At 41.3% G+C, this 26413-nt stretch overlaps 1 protein-coding gene across 1 annotated transcript in view; it reads right to left on the bottom strand.

Moving 5' to 3' along the window:
* Positions 1 to 625: 625 nt before the first annotated feature.
* The window catches only part of LOC113407080 (ETS-related transcription factor Elf-1-like), a 47770-nt gene continuing 21982 nt past the window's right edge, over positions 626 to 26413 (bottom strand). The window contains exons 3-8 of the mRNA XM_026654954.1: positions 25511 to 25618; positions 24680 to 24844; positions 19716 to 19799; positions 18195 to 18387; positions 15698 to 16168; positions 626 to 2334 (exon numbers count right to left, since the gene is read on the bottom strand). Coding sequence (XP_026510739.1) covers positions 1716 to 2334; positions 15698 to 16168; positions 18195 to 18387; positions 19716 to 19799; positions 24680 to 24844; positions 25511 to 25618 — 1640 coding nt within the window. The 3' untranslated portion in view covers positions 626 to 1715. The remainder of the gene's footprint in view (positions 2335 to 15697; positions 16169 to 18194; positions 18388 to 19715; positions 19800 to 24679; positions 24845 to 25510; positions 25619 to 26413) is intronic.

Below are 26413 nucleotides of genomic sequence, written 5' to 3'. Positions count from 1 at the left end.
AACCAATTGAACTTTAAAGAACTGCGAACTAAAATTAAAACTGAATTAAGCCTAGAAAATGTTTGTTTAAAGTTCCCAAGAAGAGATATTAGGATAACGTGTTTTTAACTTTTTAAGTGCCCTCTCTCCTCCCCATATACTTTGTGAAATCATCCAGTACTTCTGCGTTCTATTAAGACAATCCAGAATGAAACATGTTGTGGTATCACTGATCCCAGAAGTCCTATGCAATTTGTAGTATCAGTGATGTCCCAGAATTATGCATTTGTTGACTGACAGCGGCTTTCACAGGGGACAAAGTTTAAACCATCTGTGCCCAATGCCACATCAATGGACCTATTTAGCACATATTTCTGAGCTTAGCTCATTCTTCACCTTAACTGCTGAAGTTCACCTTTTCCTATAGCAGTACTGCATAGTGCTGTCATATTCTCAGACAAACAGCTTGAGAATCAATTTCTCATCCTGAGTTCTCTTGAACTGATTCCTAAACTGCTTGTCTACTGTGTTCCAAATCACAGACCATCACTAATTAATCATATTGCTCTATTTCTCAATACAGTTCAGATTGCCGGAAACACTGTATTCATGTATTGGTAAGAAAACTCTAGAGTAAATACAGAAAAAAATTTCCACTTGATTTATTTTCATAATAAACCAATTAAAAATACAAAAGACAAAGAACCCAGGTTCAGTAGGGTTCTGTCATTTAAAATTTTGTCTTTAAATACAAATTCACTCTGTAATATGAATACATATAACATTAGACCTCTAAACATAATGATCTTATTTGTATCTATCAAAAATTGCTCTATGGAAACAAATTAGCTGAAAAACTTTCTTGTGAAATTAAATGTACATTATTTACAATTGAAAAAGGAACTCATAAAAGTATTAATCTCAGAACACTTGCATAATTGTATACATTTCACTTTCCCCCATACAAAATAATCTGAAATAGAAAGCAAGATTGTTTAACTTCATAGCCACAAAATAGTATGAAATAATTGCACCTGTAGCAATGCCACTAGTTTCTGTAATTAAGTATATTTGATGTGTGTATATAAAAATATAGATCTGGCATTGTCCATTATTGGTATATGTAAATGCTTTATGTATTCTCTTAATGGGAGTGTATTTTTATTTTGCACACCCAAATGACTGTGCTGCAAAAATGCAACAGGAGGAAGCTTGGTTGCCACTGTCCATTATTCAAAGTAAAATTTGACATAGTTCATTGGTATGCAATAGGTATTTGGTAAACTTGATAAGATTCACACACGGAATGAAAATGCTGTTCTGTAGAAAGAAACGGTTGTTTCAAAAGTTAAATGACACATTTACAGATTAAACAGAAAATGTTATTATATGGTATTGCAGTGTAAATTAGCAAGACTGAAAATGCATAATATGTAAGAAATTTGGTACTTTTGGCAAAAAAAAAATCAAGAGAAAGTCTTCATAGTATAAAATGCATGTTCCTTCATGCTTGTGTTTTGAAAAACGAGTACTATATATTTTTATATTTTATAACATTTAGCAATTAACAGAAAATCAAAACTCATTCTAATGTATGACTTCTAACAATTAACTGTGGAAATTAAGTAGCTTTGTAACATCTGCTTCAGAATCAAATCATATATATATACACACAACTGTAAAGGTCCCATCACATTTATGAAAATAATCATCCACAGGGATTTTTGTTTTGTTTATTAATATAAATTGGATTCCAACTGTTCACTTTCCTGTTTCACTTGCATGTTAGATGGGAATCCATTTGAATTGGATACCACCATCACAAAAGGCTGCTGCTGGAACCTCTGCTCTGACTGCTCAGTATCATCTGTTGTGTCCTCTTCTACCTCCTCTTTCATCATGTCTTGTATAACAGTCTGTTTAGTTTCTGGTGCTTTGATAACTGAAGTGATCACTGTGCCAGGTGGATGAGCAACCATCTGTGAATTGCTAGGTGAAAAAGTTACCACAGGAGTAGTAGCACTGAAGGATGAAGATGAAGCCATATTGACTGTTCCATTGCAAATGGTCTGCACATTGCTGGTGAGAACCTGTTGAACTTGGGCTGGGCTAAAGACAATAGATGAAGAAGAGGAGACTGGCTTCTGAGACTGCAGCATGACATTTTCTTTAAGTACTGTCATTGGCTGCGAAGTAGGAATGGCTTGGAGAATAAATTTTTGGGATGTTGTTGCTGATGCTGGATCTGTGCTGGCTATCACTGTTGTAAGAGGCACTGTCTGGAGTGTTACAGTATGCAACTGCTGGTTTCCAGGTGAAACAACCACTGGCACTTGGGCTGGGGTCTGTAAAGTCCTATTAAGATTAGAAAACAGGAAAATGTTAGAATGTTCCCAGATCTATTACCGAATGAGTGTTTTGCTACTTAAATTATTAATTTGGAGGAGAAAGGCAAGGGGGACTACTGTCCTTCCAGCCACAGAAAACTGGACTTGACTCCAGTTGAAACCCATCAGCACCTACCTTCTCTCCACATACATGCTTTCCTATAGTAAGTAAAATAAACTTAAATCCATCCAAAATGTGAACTTAATTTAACTGTCGCTGCAGCTGTTGGGGCCAGCAATGGGGGAGCAGCTACCGCTACTGTATTCTTTGCCACTAGAGGGAGTTCTACTCACTTTTTCTCCATTCAGCAGCAAAGCAAGTGAGCGAACATCTACAATGGCCCTTGTTGAGCCCTCTTCAACTCAATCACTCTGTGTCAGGCTTAGGTGGCTGAGCCCAGAAGATTCCCTGGGCAAGGCCTGCTTTGTCTCCAGCCTCAGACCACTGCAGCCAGTCTCCACTCAAGCAGTTCCACCCCTCCACATATCCTTCTCTCCTTTGAGGGAGGGAAGCAGTGCCAGTGGCTCCTTCCCTATGGACTTGCCTACACACTTTTTTTTTTAAACCTTTACGGTTTGTGCAGAAAACCACAAAGTGACGTATCTTGGAAGAAACATTTGGGGATGCACCCTCAATAGCTTTCACAAAGTGAAAATACCTACAGTTCATTGCCAGCTAACTCAAGGTAAAAACTCTAGTGTGACCACACTTTAGAAGCCCCCAGCACCTCCATGGAGATGAGGGATGTGGCACTGCAATTGGAACAGCTTGGAGGAAAGGTGTTGGCACATGCCACCAGGAAAAGACTTAAAATCTGACGGGGGGGGAAGCACTGATGTAGCTGTTACCACCCAAGGAGACTACTCCTGGGGGAATTCTGCACATCTGAGAAGACGAAGATTTCCTCTGTCTTGCATAATTTTGTATTTTCCTGCATAAAAAACATTTTGCCTAAGAAGTGCTGCAGTTTTTGCTTTTGCCTCTGGTGGGCAAAAGGCAGAACGGCAGCACGCCTTAGGCAAAATGTATTTTATGCGGGAAAATACAAAATTCTATGCCCAGTGCTGCAGAATTCCCCAAGGAGTAGAAGTTCATCACAGAACCCTGCCTGTGGAGCCAGGTTAGGACAGCATGGGGCACACAGAGCTGTTGGGGGGGGAGGGGTCACAGACTGGGGTTCAGAATGGCTAGTGGGGGGGACAGACGGGCATGGTCTCAGGAGCTAGTGGAGTGACAGCGTTGAGCCTGGGGAGGGGGTCTGCAGAGACCCACAGGGATGGGGCAGACGTGCCTGACTGAATGGGAGAGGCTTGGGGTCAGTCAGGGTCTGCATGAGGGAGGCGTCACAACTCCCTAACAATCCCTGCCCCCAAAAGAACCTTCTCCCACCCACACGCAACACCCTCCAGGTTCACTCCTAGGCTCCTTCTCTCTCCCTCTCCTCCATTACCCCTGACTCCCCCAAGTCTTTGCACTGCTTCTGACATGTGCAGGAAATATAGTTCTGTATTGTAATTAAAATGAATTACACAAAGTTCTGTATTAATATGCCTACTAAGGAATCTATTTGTCAAAAAATAAATTACCAGAATCTTTGTTCTTTTGGGGGCTGTACTGTTACAGATGTACTTGCTGACAGATATTGGGAAATAAATTATCAAAATAATTGAAACTGGCATGATTATATTGTGTTATTTTGACCCAAAAATGCAGAATTTTCAAATATTGTGTGCAGAATTTTTATTTTTTTAGCGCAGAATTCCCTCAGGGGTAGGAGACCCCGCTGGGATGGAAGGTTAAGGCGGCCACTGCAGCTTTGAAGAGCTGCAGCTGAAGTTAATATCTGAGCTCCAAAACATCCAATCTGTGGCCATATATGCAAAGTAATGCATATTGAAAAACATAATCCCAACTATATATATTAAATGATGGGGTCTAAATTAGCTGTTACTACTCAGGAAAGAGATCTTGGAGTCATTGTGGATAGTTCTCTGAAAACAGCCCCTCAATGTGCAACAGTAGTCAAAAAAGCAAACAGAATGTTGGGAATCATTAAGAAAGGAATAGATAAGACAGAAAATATCATATTGCCTCTATATAAATCCATGGTATGCCCACATCTTGAATACTGCGTGCACATGTGGTCGCCCCATCTCAAAAAAAGATATATTGGAATTGGAAAAGCTTTAGAAAAGAGCAACAAAAATTATTAGGGGTATGGAACGGCTTCCATATGAGGGGAGATTAATAAGACTGGGACTTTTCAGCTTGGAAAACAGATGACTAAGGGGAGATATTATAAAGGTCTATAAAATCATGACTGATGTGGAGAAAGTAAATAAGGAAGTGCTATTTACTCCTTCTCATAACACAAGAACTAGGGGTCACCAAATGAAATTAATAGGCAGCAGGTTTAAAACAAACAGAAGGAAGTATTTTTTTCACACAACACACAGTTAACGTGTGGAACTCCTTGCCAGAAGATGTTGTGAAGGCCAAGACTATAACGGTTCAAAAAAGAACTAGATTAAGTTCATGGAGAACAGGTCCATCACTGGCTATTAGCCAGGATGGGCAGGGATGGTGTCCCTAGCCTCTGTTTGCCAATAGGTGGGAATGTGCGACAGGGGATGGATCACTTGATGATTACCTGTTCTGTTCATTCCCTTTGGGGCATCTGGCATTGGTGACTGTCAGAAGACAGGATACTGGGCTAGATGGATCTTTGGTCTGACCCAATATGGCCATTTTTATGGTCTTATACACCATACCAGCTCTTCTCTGAAGCTACTACTATATTCTCCAGAATCTCAGCTTTCATTTAAAATAAAAAAGTAAGTCTAGTTGTTCTGGTTGTAAAGAAAAACTCAAAAATGACAACTGAGTGTTACCCATGCAAAGATAAGACCGCAGCGAGCCTGGAACAATATCTTTGAGAGGAATGAACTACTCTGTTCATCTCAGTGAGATGTTAACTTCAACACGCAGCAATGCTAATTTAAATGCTATTAAATTACATTCCTCAAGAAACAAGGAGGGTCACATATCTGCACTTTGAGTAACACCTCATTTTGACACCACAAGTGGATGGTCCTTGGGAGATACCATGACTTAGCGCAGTGATCGGCAACCTTTGGCACACGCCCCGTCAGGGAAATCTGCTGGCGGGCCATGACAGTTTGTTTACCTGCAGCGTCCGCAGGTTCGGCCGAACGCAGCTCCCACTGGCCGCGGTTTGCCGTTTCAGGCCAATGTGGGCTGTGGGAAGCAGCAGCACATCCCTGGAGGGGTGATCAAGTCAGGATGATGAGCAGTAACAGAGTGGGGAGAGGAATGAATGACAGTGAATTGGGGTATGTATGTAAGTCACAAAGGGGAGAAAGAACCACACTGCAAAAGTCTCATTGTTTAATGCCCTTCTGGATTGCTCAGATATTACAGTAATGAGGGCACTGTGAGAACCTGAAGAGAAAGATGGAATGTGGGATGCTGGGAGAAAGGGAGCCAACCATGTAGTGAGTGAGGTAGGTGTGCGTGCTCATGCACAGTGTGTGTTGTATGGAACTGCATTTGTTGATGTTTACAGTAAAGATAGGCAAGTAGATTTTGTTTAACAGGCTGATTTAAACACTGAAGTCTACCAGCCCAGACTAAAAATTTATTTGCCCACCCTTACTGCAAATAGTACTGAAAAGATACCTCCCAAACTACTCAGCCAAAACCCAGGCAGCTAGAATTTTTCTAGGCTGCTCTGTTTTCTGTTATGTTTTGCTCTGTTAATAATTTTACCATTGCTACTATACTTCTTGTGCTACGCACAAGTCTGTGAGTGGTGCACTATCAAGAGTCTTTCTGAAGCTACTACTTTTAAAAAACAAGACTATTGAGCAATACTGGCTAAGAGGAAATACTGCTGAAAAAATACAGATTCTGATTACTACTGAGGAAAAGATGAGACATGTTCCACACTCGTTTCAGCCTGCTGGCAGGGAAATGATAAAAATCCATTTTTTGGTTCACTGGGTGGGGTTATAATCTAGTGTTGTGCAACATCACAATCACTCATCTGGAGATGAACAGTGCTGTTGCAAACACTAGCTGACAGGTGACAGAAACAAGTTTATTCATAGTGATTTATTTGTGAAACTTCTAAAACGCAAAGAAGGAGAGGAAAATCCTACAAAGATCTTGAAGCTACAAACCAAGGTATGCAGTGTTTTAGCAAATTAAATAATGCAAGATAAAGAAAAACAGAGAGAGAGGAACTGAGGAGAAGTCATTCCTTAGCATAAAAGATACTCAACATAATGATGTAGGAACAGATAATTTAAGAGGGAAAAGATGAAATTTCCCCAGATTTCCCCCACTCATCCAATTGATTGATACACTGTAAATCCAGGAGGGCTAGGGAGGTGGAATGCACATGACATGCAATTTACAGCCAACTTCAGATGCTAGAGTTAAGATAGATTCACTGGAGTAAATCCACTTGTACAAGTCATATCTAATGTGAAAATCTTATTGGCATGCAGTGCATTCCACACCATTGCCTCTAATAGACTGGCCTAAGACCTCACATCCATGGGATTCTCCCTGGTGGTCACCAGACCCCTGCACACAGCCAGACACACTGGAGCTGCTGATCTGCCTAGGTACACTGATGACGGTGGGGGAAAGGGGCACTGGATACCCTTATACTGGGCCTTAACATCCCCCTCCTCCAAAGAAAGGTCAGAACCTTCCCCTTTCTTGTCTAGCACCTTGCCTAAGGTCATGTATTAAGTAAATGGTAGAGCCATAAGGCTTGCTATATAAAACAGCTAGTGCACGGCAAGCTGGGGTGTAAATCTATCTCACAGTACCCAGCCGCACACTACCTGTCCATGTGGGCTCTGCTACCACACATTAAAAATTTCCTAGAGTGCTTTGATCTACTCTTGTTTCAAAATGGAGTAGATCAAAGACCACTAGGGAACTTTTAGTGTACCATAGCAGGGTGCACAGAGAGAGTTAGTGTGCAGCAGGCTAGTGCTAGGCAGATTTAGGATTACACTATAGCTTGCCAAGCACTAACTGCTCCAACAGACAAGCCCATAGAGAATCCAATTCTCCTGACTCCCTATTTGGTGCTGTATCCATCATGCTCTTCAGAGGTCCCTTCCCACGCCTTGTTCCCACAAGTAACCTTGACGCACAAAGTCAAGAAGTTTGAGTTCAGATGGCAGAAGACTTTGTGAACCCAATAACCTGTGCTGTAGCTAAGTGTTATACCTAAGAAAGCCTCCTCCTACTCTATAGTACAGGGATCGGCAACCTTTGGCACATGGCCGCGCCACTTCCCGCAGCCCTCATTGGCCTGGAGCGGCGAACCGCGGCCAGTGGGAGCTGCAATCGGCCGAACCTGCGGATGCGGCAGGTAAACAAACTGGCCCGGCGGGCTGCGTGCCAAAGGTTGCTGATCCCTGCTATAGTACCTGCTAACATGACGAGCAGAACTGTCCTGGAAAGAAAGGTAACTGCATAAATTCAAACTGCTTCTGCACAACCAAAGACTCAGGTACCTCCCACTGCAAACAGATCTGATCCTTCTTGCAGGAGAAATTAAAGCAAACAGCAAAATAGAGTCTGAGACGGTCTTTTCCCAGCTGCAGGAAAATCAAGTCAGAGTGGAAAGCTATGATCATAGCACCCTTCCTAATGCATTTATGATTGGGCCAAATGCCATCAAGAAAAACCAGCAAAAAGAATTTATGACGTTTTTGGTGAAAGCCTGCAGAGATCACATCAGCCCACTATTGACCAATGCCTTCCTCAAGAGGGATTTTCTCTGCCACCTTTAAACATGGGACATAGTCCAGCATGCACTCAAAAAACAAACAAAAGCCACCTGACACAGCCACTCTTTGCAACTAGTAATCTGTTGCCTACCTTTAATCTCTCTTTTTTGGGGAGCATTATATCAGTGGCTATTTGATCACCAATATTTTAGACTCCTAGCTAGGTTTCCATTTGGGATAGGTCAGAGACATCACTGACTAAACTGATGGAGGATTTCCTTAGACCATAGGTACCGACACCCACCGGCAGCCAAGCGCCCCGCTCCAGCTCACCTCCGCCTCCCCCGAAGCGTGCCATCCCCGCTTCTCCTCCCAGTGCTTGGGTAACAAGCTGTGGAAAGGAGGGGGGAGGAGCGGGGACGTGACATGCCCCGGGGGGAGGCGGGGCCGGGGTGGGGATTTGGGGAAGCGATCCAATAGGGGCAGGGAGCGGGCAGATTTGGAGCAGGGACTTTGGGGAAGGGGTTGGAATGGGGGCGGGGCAGGGTGGAGTCGGGTCGGTGTCAAGGGCGGGGGGGGGGGGCGCGAGCACCCACCGGCGCCAGGAGAAATTGGTGCCTATGCCTTAGGCCACGAACAGAATGAAAGCACCTATGGTCTAAATCATATTAAACTGGCGTTGTTCATTTCTTCTCACATGTCCCCGAGGACCCTGATGGATAGCTGCTCCTCTTCCCTGAGGATACTCACCTGTCACCACTCTTATTCAAAACATTTACGTGAGAACGAAAGGCGCTGATGTGAAATGCTATGGTCTACAATGACCTCAGTGTGCTGACTTCACCCAGGTCTGCAGCTCTTTCATATTCATCATAGTCAGGGTTGTTTCCCAGCTGGCTTAGCATCCAAAAGAAACAGGAACCTGTACAGAAAGCAGCTGGCTCATGCTAAATCTGGGTAGGACAGTGCCAGGTTCTTCATTGCCCTCACCTTGGATAGTCATTTCCACCTGAGCAAAGTGAGTATAAAGCGGGTTCAAAATGCTACCAAATCAGATTGGTAGCATTTTACACACTTTGCACAAGTGAATGACTACACATGGTACAATAAGCATGATGAGGAAAGTATTTTGATGAAATTGTCACCCTCTATAGGTAAATCTACAACAGGCAAATCTGCACCTGTTTTTCAGCATCACTGTAACTGCACTCATGCTACCAGTGATTAAGCTGTACTGTAGACAGGACACAGGCATTTTTATCACCATATCATTTTATAATTAAAAAGGCCTACAAAGTTTGGCTAGTGTAGATATTTGAAAGGTTCCTGTCCTCTTACGGTCAAGGCAGTGACTGTCTTGGGGCCCTGTTGAATTAATCACTGCTCCTGAACACCTTAAATAGTGGCTAGAAACAACATCTTTCATCTTTGGCTATCAGGAAACTGTGCCCTTGTCTCTAGAATGAGGAGCTAGCCATGGTGATTGAGACTCAGTGACTTCTCGATGCCAACTGGCAGAGGGATATGGGGTGCATAAGATTTTACAGGGATCCCCTGGGTTGGATATGTGCATAATAATTCACAAAAGGGTGGCATCTGAGGTCTGAGAGCCAATAGCCCACTGGTCATCATGGTGAAACTTATGTAGAGATAATATGTAAGGAGTTATGTATCTAAACTGAAAATTATATTACTAAGGCAGGTAACAGGTTCCTTTCAGGCAGGGGGTGGCGATGCATATCTCCCTGTATCATCATTGTGTGCCCCACAATGCAGGCTTATTTGCATGCTGAGTCAGATGCTGATTAAGAGATTGCAAAATCTACAAGAAAGCAGTATACATGAAAAAAACCAATCGTCAGGGGGAATCCTGCTTATGAATAAGGACAATGGATTGTTTTGATATATCTGGGGGTACAGACACCCTGAATCTTTCCCTGAGGAGGCAAGCTCACAGCACGATTTGCCTCATGAATGGAAGATCACAGCCAAGCCTGGCTGTAAAACACTGGAAGAACTTGGGTGATCATTTCTCTTCTAGAAGTCTCAGAATGGGTATTATGATTTTTATATGTAACCATTTCTTTCCAATACTTCTACTTGCTATCACTTAAATTTTTATACTTTGTTAAATAAACATTTAGTTGTTTTCTCTATAAATATATATATCTAAGTGCTGTGTGTCAAGAAGAGTGGTGATGTGACGTGAAACTGGTAAGCTGGGGTGTGCTGCTTCTTTGGAAGCAGCGAATCTGTGAGCACTGTGATTGTCCAGTGGAGCAGGCACTGGACTCTCTAGGGAGACCCACAGAGGCCTTGAGGGCTGGGGTGTGCCTATTGCTAACCTGTACAGTGACAACGGGGCTTGCAAGGCCTAGAGGGGAGTGCTTGTATTGCCCGTGGCTGGTGAAGTCCGGGACCTGACCCCTGGCAGGCACAGACCAGGCTTCCTCACAGTAAGGGCAGGTGGTAGTTAGGTGCCTCCAAACTCTGGGCACTCCCAAGAAGCATCAAAGTGATCCATGCTCATGTCAGCTCCAAGCTGGACTACTGCTACATGCTCTACCCTGGGGTTACCCACAAAGGTCAAGCTGCATGATGAATCAGCTTCAGCTTTTATCAACCCACCTAGTAACTCAGTGGTTGGCAACCTTCGACACGCAGCCCATCAGGGTAATCTGCTGGTGGGCCGCGAGACATTTTGTTTACCGTGACTGTCTGCAGGTATGCGCCGCCCCCTCCTCCCCCCCCCGCAGTTCCCAGTGGCTGCGGTGCTCATGATTCCATTCTTTGTACATTACTACCGGTAACATCAGAACCTCTCTCCACCATGTCTGAAATGTTATGTCTGAAATCACTACTGCTTGAAGATTAAAAGTAAACTGAAATAACGTGAGTATGTGTCTGGACCCTTTACCGTCTACTTTTACCATTACAGGTCCCCAATTACTCCTTCAAGTTCCTTTGTACACAAATACACACGGATTACAGTAAGTTATTCCAGTTGAAAATGGACATAACTATTTTACAAATGTTAAATAGAGATTCATGTGAATATTGATTTTACTTAAGTGACCAATCTTTTATTGAAAAAGATTTATAATTAGAATGCTGATCCACAGGAACATTTGTATTTGTGTTTAGTCATTGAAAACACCTGGTGCCAAATTCTGCGCAGTTACACCAGTGCAAACCTCTGCTTACTTCCATTGTATGAGAAAAGAATTTGGCCCATGGGGTTTAGGCATTTATATCACACAGGAAGTCTTTCATTAAGAGAAAAGTAAAATAGGTAAAGCAGCAGTTCAAACAGCTTGAACTAGTCAGAAAAAGCTCTATTCTCGTTAGGCATAGGCTAAATTAGATAAGATTTTGGTGCACTTTAACAATTTTTTCCCTCCAAAAGCTTCCACATCTAACTCTTTCCTCGCTGCTTTGTTAGATTTCTGTGGGCAGGACAGTGTATTGTCTTCTTGGTAGTCTTGCAAAAAGCTGTTTATGAGAAGCTAAGAATTCCCTAGGGTATCATTCTATGCTGTTGCTAGTTTATTACTGAACACTAATGTAACAAAAAGAAGCTATAAATGATGATGGAGAATGTGAAGTTGACATAGTCTGCCTTGCAGCTGGTGCAGTCATTTACACCTATGTAACGCGGGTGCAGGGGTGCTGGAACAATTTTTACAGTGGGCGTGCTGAGAGCCATTGAACCAAACTGTAAACCCTGTATATAATGGAAACCACTTCAAACCAGGGGATGTGGCAGCACCCCGAGTACCAGCACCTATGCGCAGGTGTAGAATGCTACCAAATCTGAATTTTTAACTCATTTACACATTTTATACCCATTTTCTACAGGTACAAACAACTATATTGCCTTACACCTTTGGAAAAATTAGGCCCTATGTTTTTAACTGCACTTCAGTTTGTAGTATCTACTTTTCTTGGAGAAAATGGAAAAGGTCATGACAGAAGAGCTGCAGTCCTGTCCCTGGAAAGTTCTGTCCTCAGCTGGGAAAAGAACTGACTAGCTACAGCCACATTTAAAAAAGGACTGTCAGGCACAAATCTAGTTTGACAACAGTTTTCAAACATGATTATAGCTAATATAACTACTGTGGCAAACGTAAGCAGTTTTGTTTGCTTAAAATAAGCCCATTAGCAGAAACCCTGCATGCTACAGACTACCCCTCAGAAGGCAGCTGGAAAACATTAAAGAGGCAACTAATTTAAACCTTAAAAAAGGAAAACCTTTTCTACACAACAGGTAGATAACCACATGGAACTCTTGCCACAAGATATTACTAAAGCTAAGTGCTTAGCAGGATTCTAAAGAGGATGAGACATTTGTATGGATAACACAATCCAAAGTTGCATCAGGCAGGATAAAGAAATTAAAAAGAATAGAAACCCTCATGCTTCAAGGTATAGGCCAACCACTAAATGGTAAGGCTCAGAAAAACTTCCACAGGGTAGGTTGTGTCCATTATGGGGTTCCTTGCACCTTCCTCTTACTGTCTGCTGTATGTGGCATGTCACTAGACTACCTGGACCACTGATCTGATCCTTTATGGAGGTTCCTACAAGGCAATGATGAGTGTGGGTATAAACTGATATAGCTATAAATGTATATGAAAAAAACTGTTTTGAACCTTACTAGAGAGAGACCGTAAAATGTACATTTCAGAAAAAAATTAAGTAAAATCAACCCCATCAAAACTCCCAAGACTGCCCTGGTAAAACTTTACAAGGACATTTAGTTTTTTGAATTTGGACCTGAGATACATCCTAGACCAATTGTAACCAGCCTGGAACATCCAGTGAATTTGTATGACTCATCAGTAAGGCCGCGAGTTTGTCACGGATTCCGTGACTTTCCAGAATCTCCATGACTTTTGCAGTGGCTGGTACACTTGGCCCGGGAGCTACCTGAGCAGTTCATGCTAGCGTTACTGCTACTTCCTCCTTTTCTCCTTTAAAACTACTGCCCACAGTCCAGTTGTGAAATATTTTAAACACAACAGGATGTTGAAATAGCAACATTCAGTTTTGCAACTTTTGGCTGCATTATTGTCTTTGCTTCCCTGCCTTCCTGATTAAATCTTGAAGATTGTTCAGGAAGTTTTTGCTAGATAATCCTGAAATGGCTCAGTATGGGCATCTTTCTTACTCTACAAATCGCTGTACTGTTTCCCTATTAATGTTTCATAGCATTGGTCTCCTGACTTAGGTGTCACTGCATGACCTCAGTCATTATTTCTTCATTCATGTGCTTCCTCTATATTATCTGAGTCACTTTTTGAGACTGATGAATAATTAAATCCTTAGTTATCTCTGAAGTCATATTGTTATACAGCATTTAACGGCTTTGCAATTAGGCTTTAAAGCTCTTTGGTGTATGAAGAAATATTAAAAACACACAGCACTAAGAGAGACTAACTTTAAATTGTCTCTTAATTTTATGCTAAATGTTAGTGTTTAATTCACTACACTGTAATTCAAAACTTTATCTTATTTGATATAAGTAAACTTCCCTCAAAAGTTGCTTTGTCTTGTGGAAAACAAGCAGCCATCTACTTTTTTTTAAATCTACTTTCATCTACTTTCTTTTTTAAATCCTGCCAAATTCTTCATCATTACATTTATCTAAACTTCTGGATCAGATGTACTTTTTCTCTCCCTTAAGGGCATTTTGAAATGGTCCTAACATACGAGCTTCACAGAAATTAAGAATGAAAAAGAGTGTTAAAATGGACAGCATCAACTTGAAAATCATAATTCTATTTTTATTCACTAATTTTAAAGATAACTTATTAATATAACTGACATATCAGAGAAAAATGTTTTTTAGATTTGTTTACTTTGTTCATTTGACAACCCTTTGGACATAGTTTCACTGATTGCTGTTTCCCCTTCATAGTCCATTGGCTAGTGAATTTCCCCTGATTTATGTGGGTTTTTCATATAGCAACATGGGAGAGAAAACATTTTATAATTACATTTCTTTTAGAAAAACAATTAGCAGAGAGATTATGGGGCAAGTGTAATACCTAAAACTACTTTTATTCCAAGCAAACAATAAGTAACATATAATCATTTTTCTGGTTTGAGACTACAGTCGTGCCCTGCCACTTCATATATACATATCTGGAAAATCCAGAGTTTTCTGACTATTCTCTGTATCTCCTTAAAACTCCTTATTGACTCCTTTATATTCTATTTGTTTGTGGGGGCTGAACATCCCAGCTGCAGACATCAGTGCTTAAAAACCTGGCTACTCCGCCACTCTGGATGCAGTCTCTCCTCCTTTTAGATCAGTGGTGATTTCATTATTGTTTGCCTTTAAAAAATCCTTCTCTTAGCACAGAGAGATGAAAGAATAAAATCTTCTTGAAACTGGGAAATGGAATTGTGATCAGATTAATGTTACTGATTTAAATTTGTCAGAGTTCCATGCTTCAGTCGCAGAGAATCATATGGGTCTATTCATGCAAATCAGAATTTGAGAAGATGCTTCTGAATAATGTTTTTAAGGGGGAGAGAAGAAAAAAAGAGGGGGAAATAGCACTAGTGTCATTTAATGGTAAAATGTGGACTAAAGTGCTGGGGACATTTCATAATATCTAATTTTAAACCAGAAAAAAAAAAAACACACCCAACTCAGTGTTGTTCTTTCAAAGATTTTAAGTAAGACGGTTCCTCCCTTGCAGCTCCAGAATTACAAGACAATGTTTCAGTGGGGTATAGCTCTAACTGATTGTTCTTGAGGCATCTCTAGTCAATACACCACCGATGACTTGAAGGTGCAAAACAGTAACATAAAGGTACTTAATCAATGTCTAACTTACCAGTTAAGGGCTGCACTGAAATGTGACTGTCTCTCCCATTAGTATACAGGTACAAAAGTCTCAGGAGACCATACTGATAACTATCTTTTATAAACAGAAGAGGAATGGAGGCATACTGGCTGCTGTTCCAACAATGACAGTGGGTTGCCACTTTAGGGTTTTGCCCTGTTATTATCTGTGTTAATAGGTAGAATACAAAAAAAAAAAAAAAAAGGAAAGCGACGACACACTACAATTTATAAGGGGATGGGTATGTCAAGAATGAAATTAAATCCCAAGAAAATTCTTTTTAAAAAGCATTAATGTAAAACACACATTATTTGGGTGAATGTTGAAAATGCTGTCATTCACTGAGTAAAAGCAAAATTCATAAAGATACCAGTGGCACAGGAACCAAATAAACAGAAATCAGTGTTGTCAAGAATGTTAACTTTTTGCTGCTTTCTTCTCAAAGTCCTAAAGATTCTTTGCTATTGTAATGCTGCAGAATTAAGACTTGCAATTTTCTTCCCTTTCCTAAATATACTGTCTTAGCAGAGTACCCATTTTACAATGTAACAGAAAAACCAGACCAATTTATTGATCATTCACTCTGTGTTCATATCACAATAACTGAATTAAGAGGAAAGCAATGTGGCAAAATAGAAAACAGCCACATTGGATAGTGAAAATGTTCATAAATCAACTTCCTTTACATTTTCTTACCTTATGTTCTGAACAGAGGAATGTAATGTTTCATCCTGCATGTTACTAGTTACAGTTGCATGTCCTTCTGTGATGGATTGCACTGGCTGCATTACATGAACTGTCCGAAAAAGCTGAGTTGGATGTATTGGCTGTGCAGATTGCATTGTCCTCAAAACATCAGATGCAAAACCAGGTATCTGCTGTTGTACAACTTCCACAGGCTCCTTAAGTTTAGTAGACTTAGAGTTCCCTGTTGTTTTTAGAACAGTGGTGGATCCTCCTCTTGTTCCTGTGTTAGAAGATGCTCTAGATCTGCCTGATTGGTTTCTATTAGTCGCAGTTGTTGACAATAAAGAGGAATCTGAAGACTCGGTACTGGGACTCGGATCCTCATCATCTATGTAGATAAGATCTTTTGGCATTTCTTTAAACTGATACACCAAGCGCTGACCTTCTACTTTAGCCAGTATACCTCTTTGGTAATAGTATCTGTTCAAAGCAGGCACATACATCAACAAGTTATATAGCAAAATTGGCTATGAAAAAAGACAAATCATCATCAGCAATGAAGTGGAGGGGTTTTTGTTTTTAAAACTAAATAACAATCACTGCCTATTGACACTTCCTGTTACACTTCTTTATGCTCAAGGATGGAGACATATATATCACTCACAGCAACTTGCACTTCATGATATCAATATTACTATTTGTTTTATCGCAATGCCTAGTGTTAAATGATACTTTGATAATCCTGGTAAAATAGCAATATCTTGACTCAAATCTCCCATCTTTGTCAAATATTCAAATTCTTTCTTTACTAAATAAAGTGCATAATATATAGAATATATAAAGAGCCAAATTACCTATCACTTCAGGGTTCTTGTAGACCAAAGGGGAGAGGACAGGTAAACATTACTTTCCATTGTATTTACAAATTGAGTTACAATAAAGGTGCAAAAAGAGAGAGGGTTGGAGGGGAAGAGAGGAGAGTGCTTCAAGCAAAATTATTATTTTTATTACAGTAGTGGTTAGAATCCCCAAACAATAGGGAATATGTTTAAAAATTAGGCTTGCATCCATCTATGGTTGTGCAATTGCTCACCTACTTGCATAAACTTTTCTGTATGAGCAAGTTTCCAGTTTGCACAGGTACTCATATATGATTAGATGCTTTTCTAGTCACATATACATGCAAATTGGGGAAGTATGCACAGACCTGAATTCTGCTGAATCCTCATATCTTGGATTTGAAACTGGGTCATTTGGCACATATTAAAGTTTATACAATTAGTCCAAATAATTTGATGGTCACCTTTAAGTTTAGTTTACAGGAGTTTGTTGTAAAGGCTTGTCACTCAGACTTTTCAGTCTCCTGAAACTGTCTGTGCTTGGTCTTGAAGAAGTATTGGCTACTCCAGGGGTCGGCAACGTTCGGCGCGCGGCTCGCCAGGGTAAGCACCCTAGCGGGCCGGGCCAGTTTATTTACCTGCTGACGCGGCAGGTTCGGCCGATCGCGGCCCCCACTCGCCGCGGTTCGCCGTCCCGGGCCAATGGGGGCGGCGGGAAGTGGCGCGGGCCGAGGGATGTGCTGGCTGCGGCTTCCTGCCGCCCCCATTGGCCCGGGACGGCGAACCGTGGCGAGTGGGGACCACGATCGGCCGAACCTGCCGCGTCAGCAGGTAAATAAACTGGCCCGGCCCGCTAGGGTGCTTACCCTGGCGAGCCGCGTGCCGAACGTTGCCGACCCTTGGGCTACTCAAATCTTCCTACATTATTAACTACTGTGGGAGATATATCAGTTAACAGTAATGCTTTGGGTAACTGACCATGGAAATGATTGTATTGAATTTAGAACACACTATTAGTTTTCCAATAGCTTTTCCAACAGAAGTGAAGATGCTTCATTTGTAATGGGCGTCACTAATTTTTGTAAGTTAGGGATGATCTACCTCTATTTCTTTAAATGTGCAAAGCATTAAAACCACACTCCACGCAAGTTGTACAGCTTACTATATATAAATCAGATATTTTGCCTCTTCAGTAAAGTTGCATTCATTTAAAATAATCAATCCAATATTATCCATATTAAAGAAGTGTAAAAAAATCCGGACCCAATAAAAAAGAAAGCTCTGAGTTTGCAGGATTTCTACAGAATTACATATACTTGCACTTTAAGCACTTTGTAAAACCCACAAAACAAATTTCTGCCAATAAAGCAAGTTTCACAGATTTGTCATTGGACAGCAGTGTATATCCTAATCTTTTTTTTAAATCTTCTACTGTATAATTTGCTCTGTAGAAACTTCAAATTAAGCTTTTAACTTTTAGATTTCTGTAGTGTCCCCCCCACCTCTTCCCCTTCCCCCGCCTCCCAAAAAACCCAACAGCTTCATATTTCAAAAACTGGAGCTCATCTTAGGAAAAAGCCCTTCACAGTTGTTAAACAGATTACAGCAAGCTTTCAATACATGAAAATGCTGTGATAAAAATAGTCAACAATTAAAAACTCACATACCTGAGAGCTCTGCCCATTGTTTCATAATTCATATCAGGTTTGTTTTTGTGCTTTCCCCACAATCTGGACACAGCCTTGGAATCTACCAGTTTAAAAATGCCCTTTTCTCTTTGAGTCCATTTGATATATTTGGGACATGTAGCTTTGTCCTGGAGCAGTGCTAAGAGAAACTCCCAAAGATAAATTGTATTTCCTAAAATAAATAAATAAAGCCTTTCAGGAGATATAAACTCCCCCAAATGCACAGTTATATTGATTTCTTAACTTTTATTTAAGTCACAAATACAACAAAACTCCAGGAACTGAGTGCCTGTTACTTTCTGAACAGACTGTAATTTCGCGTTGAGAATTCCTACACGTGACTATCCTTCCATTCCAACTGAATTATTTCTTAACAGAACATTATTATTTTACCATCTTTGGCTCTGAATCAGCAAAGAGCTCAAGTCCAGCCCTGTTCAGCAAAGCAGTTAAATATACACTAAAGTACCACTATAGTGATTGGGAATTAAGCGGGTGCTTAAGTACTTTGCTGAACTGGGGCCCGCAAGATCATAGAATCATAGAATATCAGGGTTGGAAGGGACTTCAGGAGGTCATCTAGTCCAACCCCCTGCACAAAGCAGGACCAATCCTCAACTAAATCATCCCAGCCAGGGCTTTGTCAAGCCTGACCTTAAAAACCTCTAAGGAAGGAGATTCCACCACCTCCCTAGGTAACCCATTCCAGTGCTAAGTAACCCATTCCAGTGCTGATGATTCTTCACAGGTTCAAGATATCCTTACTTGAATGTTTTAACAATTACATATAATATGTGCAGTAAATAATAGCTTATGCCATGCCAAACAAGAAAGCAATTGAAGCATATTAGGATCCATTGGCAAAAACAGGACGATTCTGCTGAATAGTTTACTATAAAATAAAATGATTCATGCTATCAAATTATATTCTGTTAGGTGTTGGTTTTGATTTTATTAAGGGGGGGGGGAGGGGAGTTGGGATAGCACAGGAGGGAGTACCAGGGAACTTTCTCTGACACCTTTCTTCTGGTGGCTTCACTTTTTTCTTAAACAAGGGAACTGCTCTTCCTGCCACCCAACTGTAAGCTTTGATCATCTTATGCAGATTTAAAAACAGGCAGATGGAAAATGTTTCCAAATATCAGCTGTTGAAGCAACAGCATCCCAAGAAACACTACTACAATGCAAAACATCCCTCTAGACTTGACCTGAAACAGAGCAGCGCTTGTTGGGGGTTGAAGATCTCCCAAAATCCTGTTAATAAGCTGAAGAATGGATTATTCCTCCCAGGAAATGAGTATCTTCCAAAGGGATTTCCTGCACTCCTCCCCCCTCTCCCCGCTTTAACAGAAGGTGGCAACCATGTCTTCTGAGCATGTGGCAACACACGATTTATTTTTGCATAATGAGAAAGCTGGTAGGCTTCATTCTTATGTGACACATTCAATTTTCAATTTAAAACACTGAAGACAAACATTCTACTCAAACCATCACACTTACCCTTTCCATCTTTGTTTTTCTTTTTCACTGATATGTTTGGAGTTGTCGTAGGGGATTCAGGACGAGAAGATTTGGACTTTTTCCCTGAAATGAAACCACTATTACGTAAATTTCAACAGAAAAATGTGATCTGGAAAAGAACATTAACTCATTAAATAGCTCCGTTTTTTATATTTCCTCCCCATCTCAACACTTACATTTCTTCTTAATGGCCCATTCCTCTAAAGTACTGAGCACTCTCAGTGCTCATTGACGCTAACAGGTATTGAGGGCACTCCACGTAGCACTAGTCAATTTAACTGGTCTTGCTTTAAAGATTTTACCTATTTTTCAAAAGCTAGATACATAAACTATATACTTCTGCTTTGAAATCTGTATATTTTGTGTCCATTTTAGGGCATCTAAAGGCAATTAATAGTAGTTTATTCATCTTTTTAACTGTATTTTTTAAATCAAAAGGCTAGATAAAATACACAGCACTGTCTTGTCTAGCTAGCATCGAAACTTAATTTAGAGACAAAAGAAGATTCTTTAGCTCTTTAATATATGAGAAGAAAGCTCCATTGATAGCAGTGGTCTGCACTGCCATGTGAGGGAAACATTCATTTTCAATCCTAAAGTCTCACACATTTGGCCTGCAATGGCTAGAAATAAAAAAAAGGAGGGTAGAAGCAGCTCTCTTTCATTGCCCAGCAGTGCCATCTCCAGCCAAACACAGCCAAATAGGTTCTGAAAAGCATCACATCCTTTTTTAGACAGAAAGATGGTGGCTATGTTTCAAGGCCCCGGTGAAGAGTGGGAGGGAGGAGTTAAAGCTCCAGACAAGAATGAAGAGCATTCCTTTGAAAAAATGAGAGATCAGCTATTCGAGTAGGGTCAAAAATGAAAATCTCGCATATGTATTTCTTAACAAAATCCAGAATCTGTTTCTCTATTGCTCCCCATTCATTTAGATGCCAGTTTTTATAGCATTCTGTTTTGGTCCTGAACCCTCAAGACTGAGTTTTTCTGGCAAATACTAGGCAAATCAGGTTTCCTACTTACCCCCTTGGGCACTTTGGCAACGTCTAGGCACAATGAGGATTTTATTTTACATATTATCTCTGCTCTGCTGAGAAGCAGCATAGTCCAGTGGATGAAGTACTGACCTGGCACTCAGAAAATCATGGTTCTATTCCCAGCTCTACTACTGACAACATGCATGTCCTTGGGCAAGTCATTTCACGGTCCCTCTATTTACCCTCTGACCCTTTCCCAAAGAGTTTCTCTTGCCTGTGTAGCATGCAAGCAATGCATCTGCACAGTGCCTAGCACAACAGGGCTCCATTCTTGGTTTGGCCTCTAAGTGCTACCATAATACAAATAATAAAATAACTCTGTTACAGAATCAAGATTTTCTCATTGTGAGGAATTTTCAGATTACTTTGTGATTAAACCTACTCACTTCTGGACTGACCTGTCAGTTTCATAGTACCAGAGCAATATCTTCAGGGTTCAAATGCTCTGCAATTCAGCAAATGTTGCTCACTGAGATTTTGTAGGAGCTGAGAAACTCTGAGTTTTAGCCCATGAAATAGAACCTCATCCTTTACTGGTTGGTGAAGGCCAGCTCGGCCTTCTGTTGGCCTGAAATGTCAATATCTCCTTTGGCAGCGTGGGTAGGCAGGATACCAGCTGGGGGTTTTTTGGAAGGCACTGCAAGGCCTCTGCTCAGGCAGCCATCTTTTGACAATGACAATCTTGCTAAGTATCTATATTTGCATGATCTTCATTCTGGAAAAAGCTTTGTTGAAACAACTGTGGTGAGCAACTCTGGCAATATTTGTTTTCTTCCCCCAGTCACTTAGGATTCAGGGCTGGGTATGGGGCAGAAACTGTACTGATCATATTGCCAAGGATGTCATCATAGCTATCAACAAAGATAACTCTTTTGGTCATGGGTTCTTGACCTTGGGGGTCACAACCACCCTTCGTTTCTTTATGGCTAGATGGGGGGAGGGGGGGATGGGTGAAGTCCTGAAATATTTCTGTTGTCACATGAGGTCAGTATATGACAAAGGTTGAGACCCATTGTTTTGGATCTTTAATTTAACTTATCATGAGGGATTGCTGAAATGTCTGTGGTCCCTACCAGGGTTAGATGGAGACATCTTGAATAGCTCAGCTACTTTTGTGCAAGAAGTCCTATAAGACTGCTTTGAGTGAATGCTCTTCTGCCCTGAGGGCTCAGTCAGATGGGGTGCTGAAGGATTCCATCTTGTGTCCTCGCCTGCACGAAATGTATCCAAGCACATTGAGAAGGAGAGCGAGGAGACAGACTGCAGTGCCTTTAGTAAACTGAGAACGCCAGCTCCACATCAACATTGGTCTGATTTTGCCAGGAATTAATTGAACTGGGGCTTGAGTGAGAACTAGGTGGCTGAGGTTCAATCCAGTCAAGACTGAGGTAATGTTTGGTAGTTTAATGAAACAATCAGAAGAGCTGACCGTACCGTATCATAGCACCTCTGATCGAGGGAAAATCTAAAATTTGTTTAAACGGGTTAGCAATTTAGGGGGTCTCAGATCCTTGGTTGCTCTAACAGTTGTAGCTAAGAGTGCGCCCTGCTGCGCCATGCCCTGTCGCCCGCATCTACTGATGGCAGGAAGGCTGTGGCCCTTAATTTTGGAAACAAACCATGCTGCTAAAATAATCCGTGCCTGTCTCACATCAAGCCTAGACTATTGCAAGGCATTCTACTTGGACGTGACTATATCACGAAACCATCTGGAAACTGAACTTACTACAGGACATGGGTCCTTGCTTACTGAATGATATATCACATAGAGCACATAACACTGGTACTCTGTAATCTGGCCAGGTGGAGTTTAAGATGTTGGTTTTAACCTATAAAGTACTGGTTTTCTGAACCACATTACTCCAAAATTGATGTCTGACATTATCAACATTGCAATCAGTGAAGACACTCAAGCCATCATTCCCCTGGGCAGTTTCCTAATGCGTAATAATATATGGAGATATATCTATCCCATAGAACTGGAAGGGACCCCGAAAGGTCATCAAGTCCAGCCCCCTGCCTTCACTAGCAGGACAAAGTACTGATTTTGCCCCAGATCCCTAAGTGGCCCCCTTAAGGTTTGAACTCACAACCCTGGGTTTAGCAGGCCAATGCTCAAACCACTGAGCTATCCCTCCCCATCCTCAACTCTGGAGCATTTCCCCCTCTAGTTCAACAGTCTGAATTTGTAACTCTTCAAGGTATACTAGAAAGCTTGATCAGATGTTGGGTAATTGATATTACTGTGTTTTTGTATAAGCAGTTCAGGATATGTGTTCTTTTTATTTTTGTAACTCTATTTTAACAGCTGTACAAGCACCTAGATCCAGCAAATTAATAAGAAATTTAAAACAAATTAAACTACAAATTCCATTCAATCATTTTTAACAACAGATAGCCCAATGAAGCATGCTGCTTTTCCCCATTTAGATGCTTATTTAGCTGGACAGATAGCAGCCTGCTTAGCAGACTCTGTAAGCTATCTACTGCAAACCATGTTGTGATAAATACCAGACCACAGATACAAAAACACACAACTATCGGAAATTGAGACTATTATAACAGTTGTGACAGTCAGGCTTTCACAAAGAAGAAAGACAACTTAGCTCTTTTCTCATTTTCTTAACAGAAACATTCTTCAAGCCAAACAATTCTCCAATAGCTTCCAGCAAAGACAGCAGGGTATTTTTAATCTAATGCTAAATAAAACAGAGTACTTTTTTCAAATCTGTTTTAGGTAAATGAACTAAGTTAATAGTATAATGCTTGAGGTACCCCAGAAGCAACTACTATAACACTTAAATGACAAAAGGCCTTACAACTTACAGTGTGGTTCTGCTTTGAAGAGTAACTCTATAAAGATGGCATAGCAAAGATCCATGTTTCGTGAGGAATGATGATTCCATATGATCTATCCCAAGTACTATTAGAATCTGAGCACATTTGCTCAGTTTACAAGTATCCCGGAGTCACAGGGTCTGGTCTATAACCCAGCCTGAAAGTGACCTCTGTAGTATACCAGGCCCTAAGAATTCTCACAGTTTCACAGGGGCAGGCCTGTGGCCTTCACGACTCCCAAACTTGACCTTTGGCACTCACAATCCCAGTCTCTTTCCGTGGAGCCCTGTAATGAATCCAGCCAACCAAAAGTCCTATGGGAGGCTTTACTCTACCCCTTCAGGGCCCAATGCTCTCAGTGAGTACTTACAGTGACACAGGCGACCTTTTCAAAACAAGGTAACCATTTATTACTATGGCACACTGAAGCTGAAAGTTGTTAGGTTAGCACAGAGAGGCAGAAGTTAAGCCATAGTCCATCCTGGTCAAACCAGTGCCACAATCAGACAGCCAATCTCTGATGTACTCGATCTCTGGCTCTTTCTTTCGTCTTCCCCGGTCCAACCTCCTGAGCCCACCCTTCTTCCAGTCACCTGACACTTTGTTCTCCAGCTCAGTTCTCAAGTCCTGCCTGCTGGCAAGTGTTGTTCAGTTGTTGGGACATCATCTCTGTCTTGCTGGATTTGAGTCAGTCTGAGCCAGTTCTTGCATGACTGTATTTATTCCCCACAGACAGCAAGGCCACACACATACACATACCTCCTGCTTCCTGTGCTGTTCCAGAAGCAGAGTCAACCCTTTTGCATCCACTGAATAGCAATGCAATATACAAAGGGAAACTAGGCCTGCCTAGGCTTCAAAAAAATACTACAGAAAATTTTCACCTTGTCACAACAAGTAAAAAGTTCTTTTCCTGAACAGCTAGCTGAGTAAGCTTAGTTTATGTTGTCTTGATGCCTATATGTAGCTCCTATTAATGTTAAACAGCTGCTATATATACACAAGGAGAAGAAAGCATACCTCTGAGCATTTTCTATTCCAAACTCTCATATCCTGTGAACTTCTTACCTTTCTTCTTCTTAGGCTGCTCAAGTTCTGGAGTGTCTGATGATTCAGCATAAGAGTCTTGAACTTGGTGAACCTCTACAACCTCAGGGATCCCATCAAGTGTGACCGATACATGGGTAACAGGAGCAACAATAATTTCATCTTCAGATGTACCAAACATATTTGCTTAGGGGAAAAAAAAGATGACATTATCAATGCTTTTTACAGAATTAAATACACTTTTAAAAAACACTTCCAATTATAAGGAAACATTTCAGTAGGTCAAAGTACAGACATAATAATGTACATAAAATTTATTATTATAATTAAGGTCTTCACAGCAGAAAAGGTCAGCCCACAAATGAACAAGTTTGTTCATGAGGTTTGTACATGAGCACACATCATAACACAGTGTAGAATAATTTAATACTTGCAACAGAAGCTAAGGTTGTGATCACAACAGAACATGACATTTTCATTCATATCTAAGGTAACCTGCATTCATTCAGTTACTTTGCCAACGTGAAATACAATACCAATAACCAGATAAACTGTAGCATTTCAGCACAATATTACATTTAAATCCTCACACACACATCCTGTTTTATTTCCCTTTCTTTCATAACCTCCAATGTCCAACTCTGACACTGATTAGCCTATGCTTATGTGATTCCCTATCTGATTCCCTAAGCTGGCATGTTGCAGCTACCAACGAAGCCATCAAATCTCACCTACCCACACCTTTTTATATTATTTGTATACATATAGGAAAATCCACAATATATTGAGTTTCTTCAAATTTTACTTATAAACATGGCTCATATACATTTGCTTTACTACTGTTAAACTCACTTATTCTTTTTTCATCCAACATAGGATCAGGGGAGTCCATATTGAGAAGTGCCTCAGCAGCTTCAATAGTTTCCATGGTTTCATCTCCATTATGACAAGATGCTTCAACTGAAAGCAAGACAAAAACAAATCATTTGTAACAAGGTGAAGCCTGGTCTGAAGCTTTACTGGTATTTGTTCCTATGCATTTTTTTTTTAACCAGTACGTCATATCCACATTTAGCTAATACACACTATTTACAAGGGACATCATCTTTGGGGAGGAAATACACGTTAGAAGTATCTTCACATAGTTAAAGAACTACACTTTTAAAAACAGTTTTTATAAACTATGGTTTATTCTACCCCAGCTTTGTCTCTACTGTCTTCACCCATTGATGAAGTATGTGCAATAAGTACTCCCCTGGCTATAAGGTCTGAAAAGAACTAGAGTAGTGGTTTTCAAACTTTTTTCTGGTGACCCAGTTGAAGAAAATTGTTGCTGCTCGTGACCCAACAGAGCTGGGGATGAAGGGTTTGGGCTGTGGGAGGGGGCTCTGGGCTGGGCCAGGGGTACTGGAGGGGGCCAGGGCTCTGGGCTGGGGGTGCAAGCTCTGGAGTGGGGCCGGGAATGAGGGGTTTGGTGTGCAGGAAGGGGCTCTGGGTTTGGGGGGGCTCAGGGCTGGGGATAGGGGCGGTGGGATTGGGGTGCGGGCTTACCTCAGGTGACTCCCTGTCAGCGGCACAGCAGGGGTGCTAAGGCAGGCTTCCTACCTGTCCTGGCACCGCAGACCGTGCTGCGCCCCGGAAGCGGACAGTAGCAGGTCCAGTTCCTGGGCAGAGGCTCACCAGCGGCTCTGCACGGCTCTCGCCCACAGGCCCCCACCCCCCCAGCTCCCATTGGCTGGAAACCAGCCAATGGGA

Source organism: Terrapene carolina, unplaced genomic scaffold, assembly GCF_002925995.2.
Source record: "Terrapene carolina triunguis isolate 2854851 unplaced genomic scaffold, T_m_triunguis-2.0 Scaffold18, whole genome shotgun sequence".
Taxonomy (NCBI): Eukaryota; Metazoa; Chordata; order Testudines; family Emydidae; genus Terrapene; species Terrapene triunguis.
The sequence above is the reverse complement of the archived record's forward strand: the minus strand, read 5'-3'. Positions and strand labels throughout refer to the sequence as shown.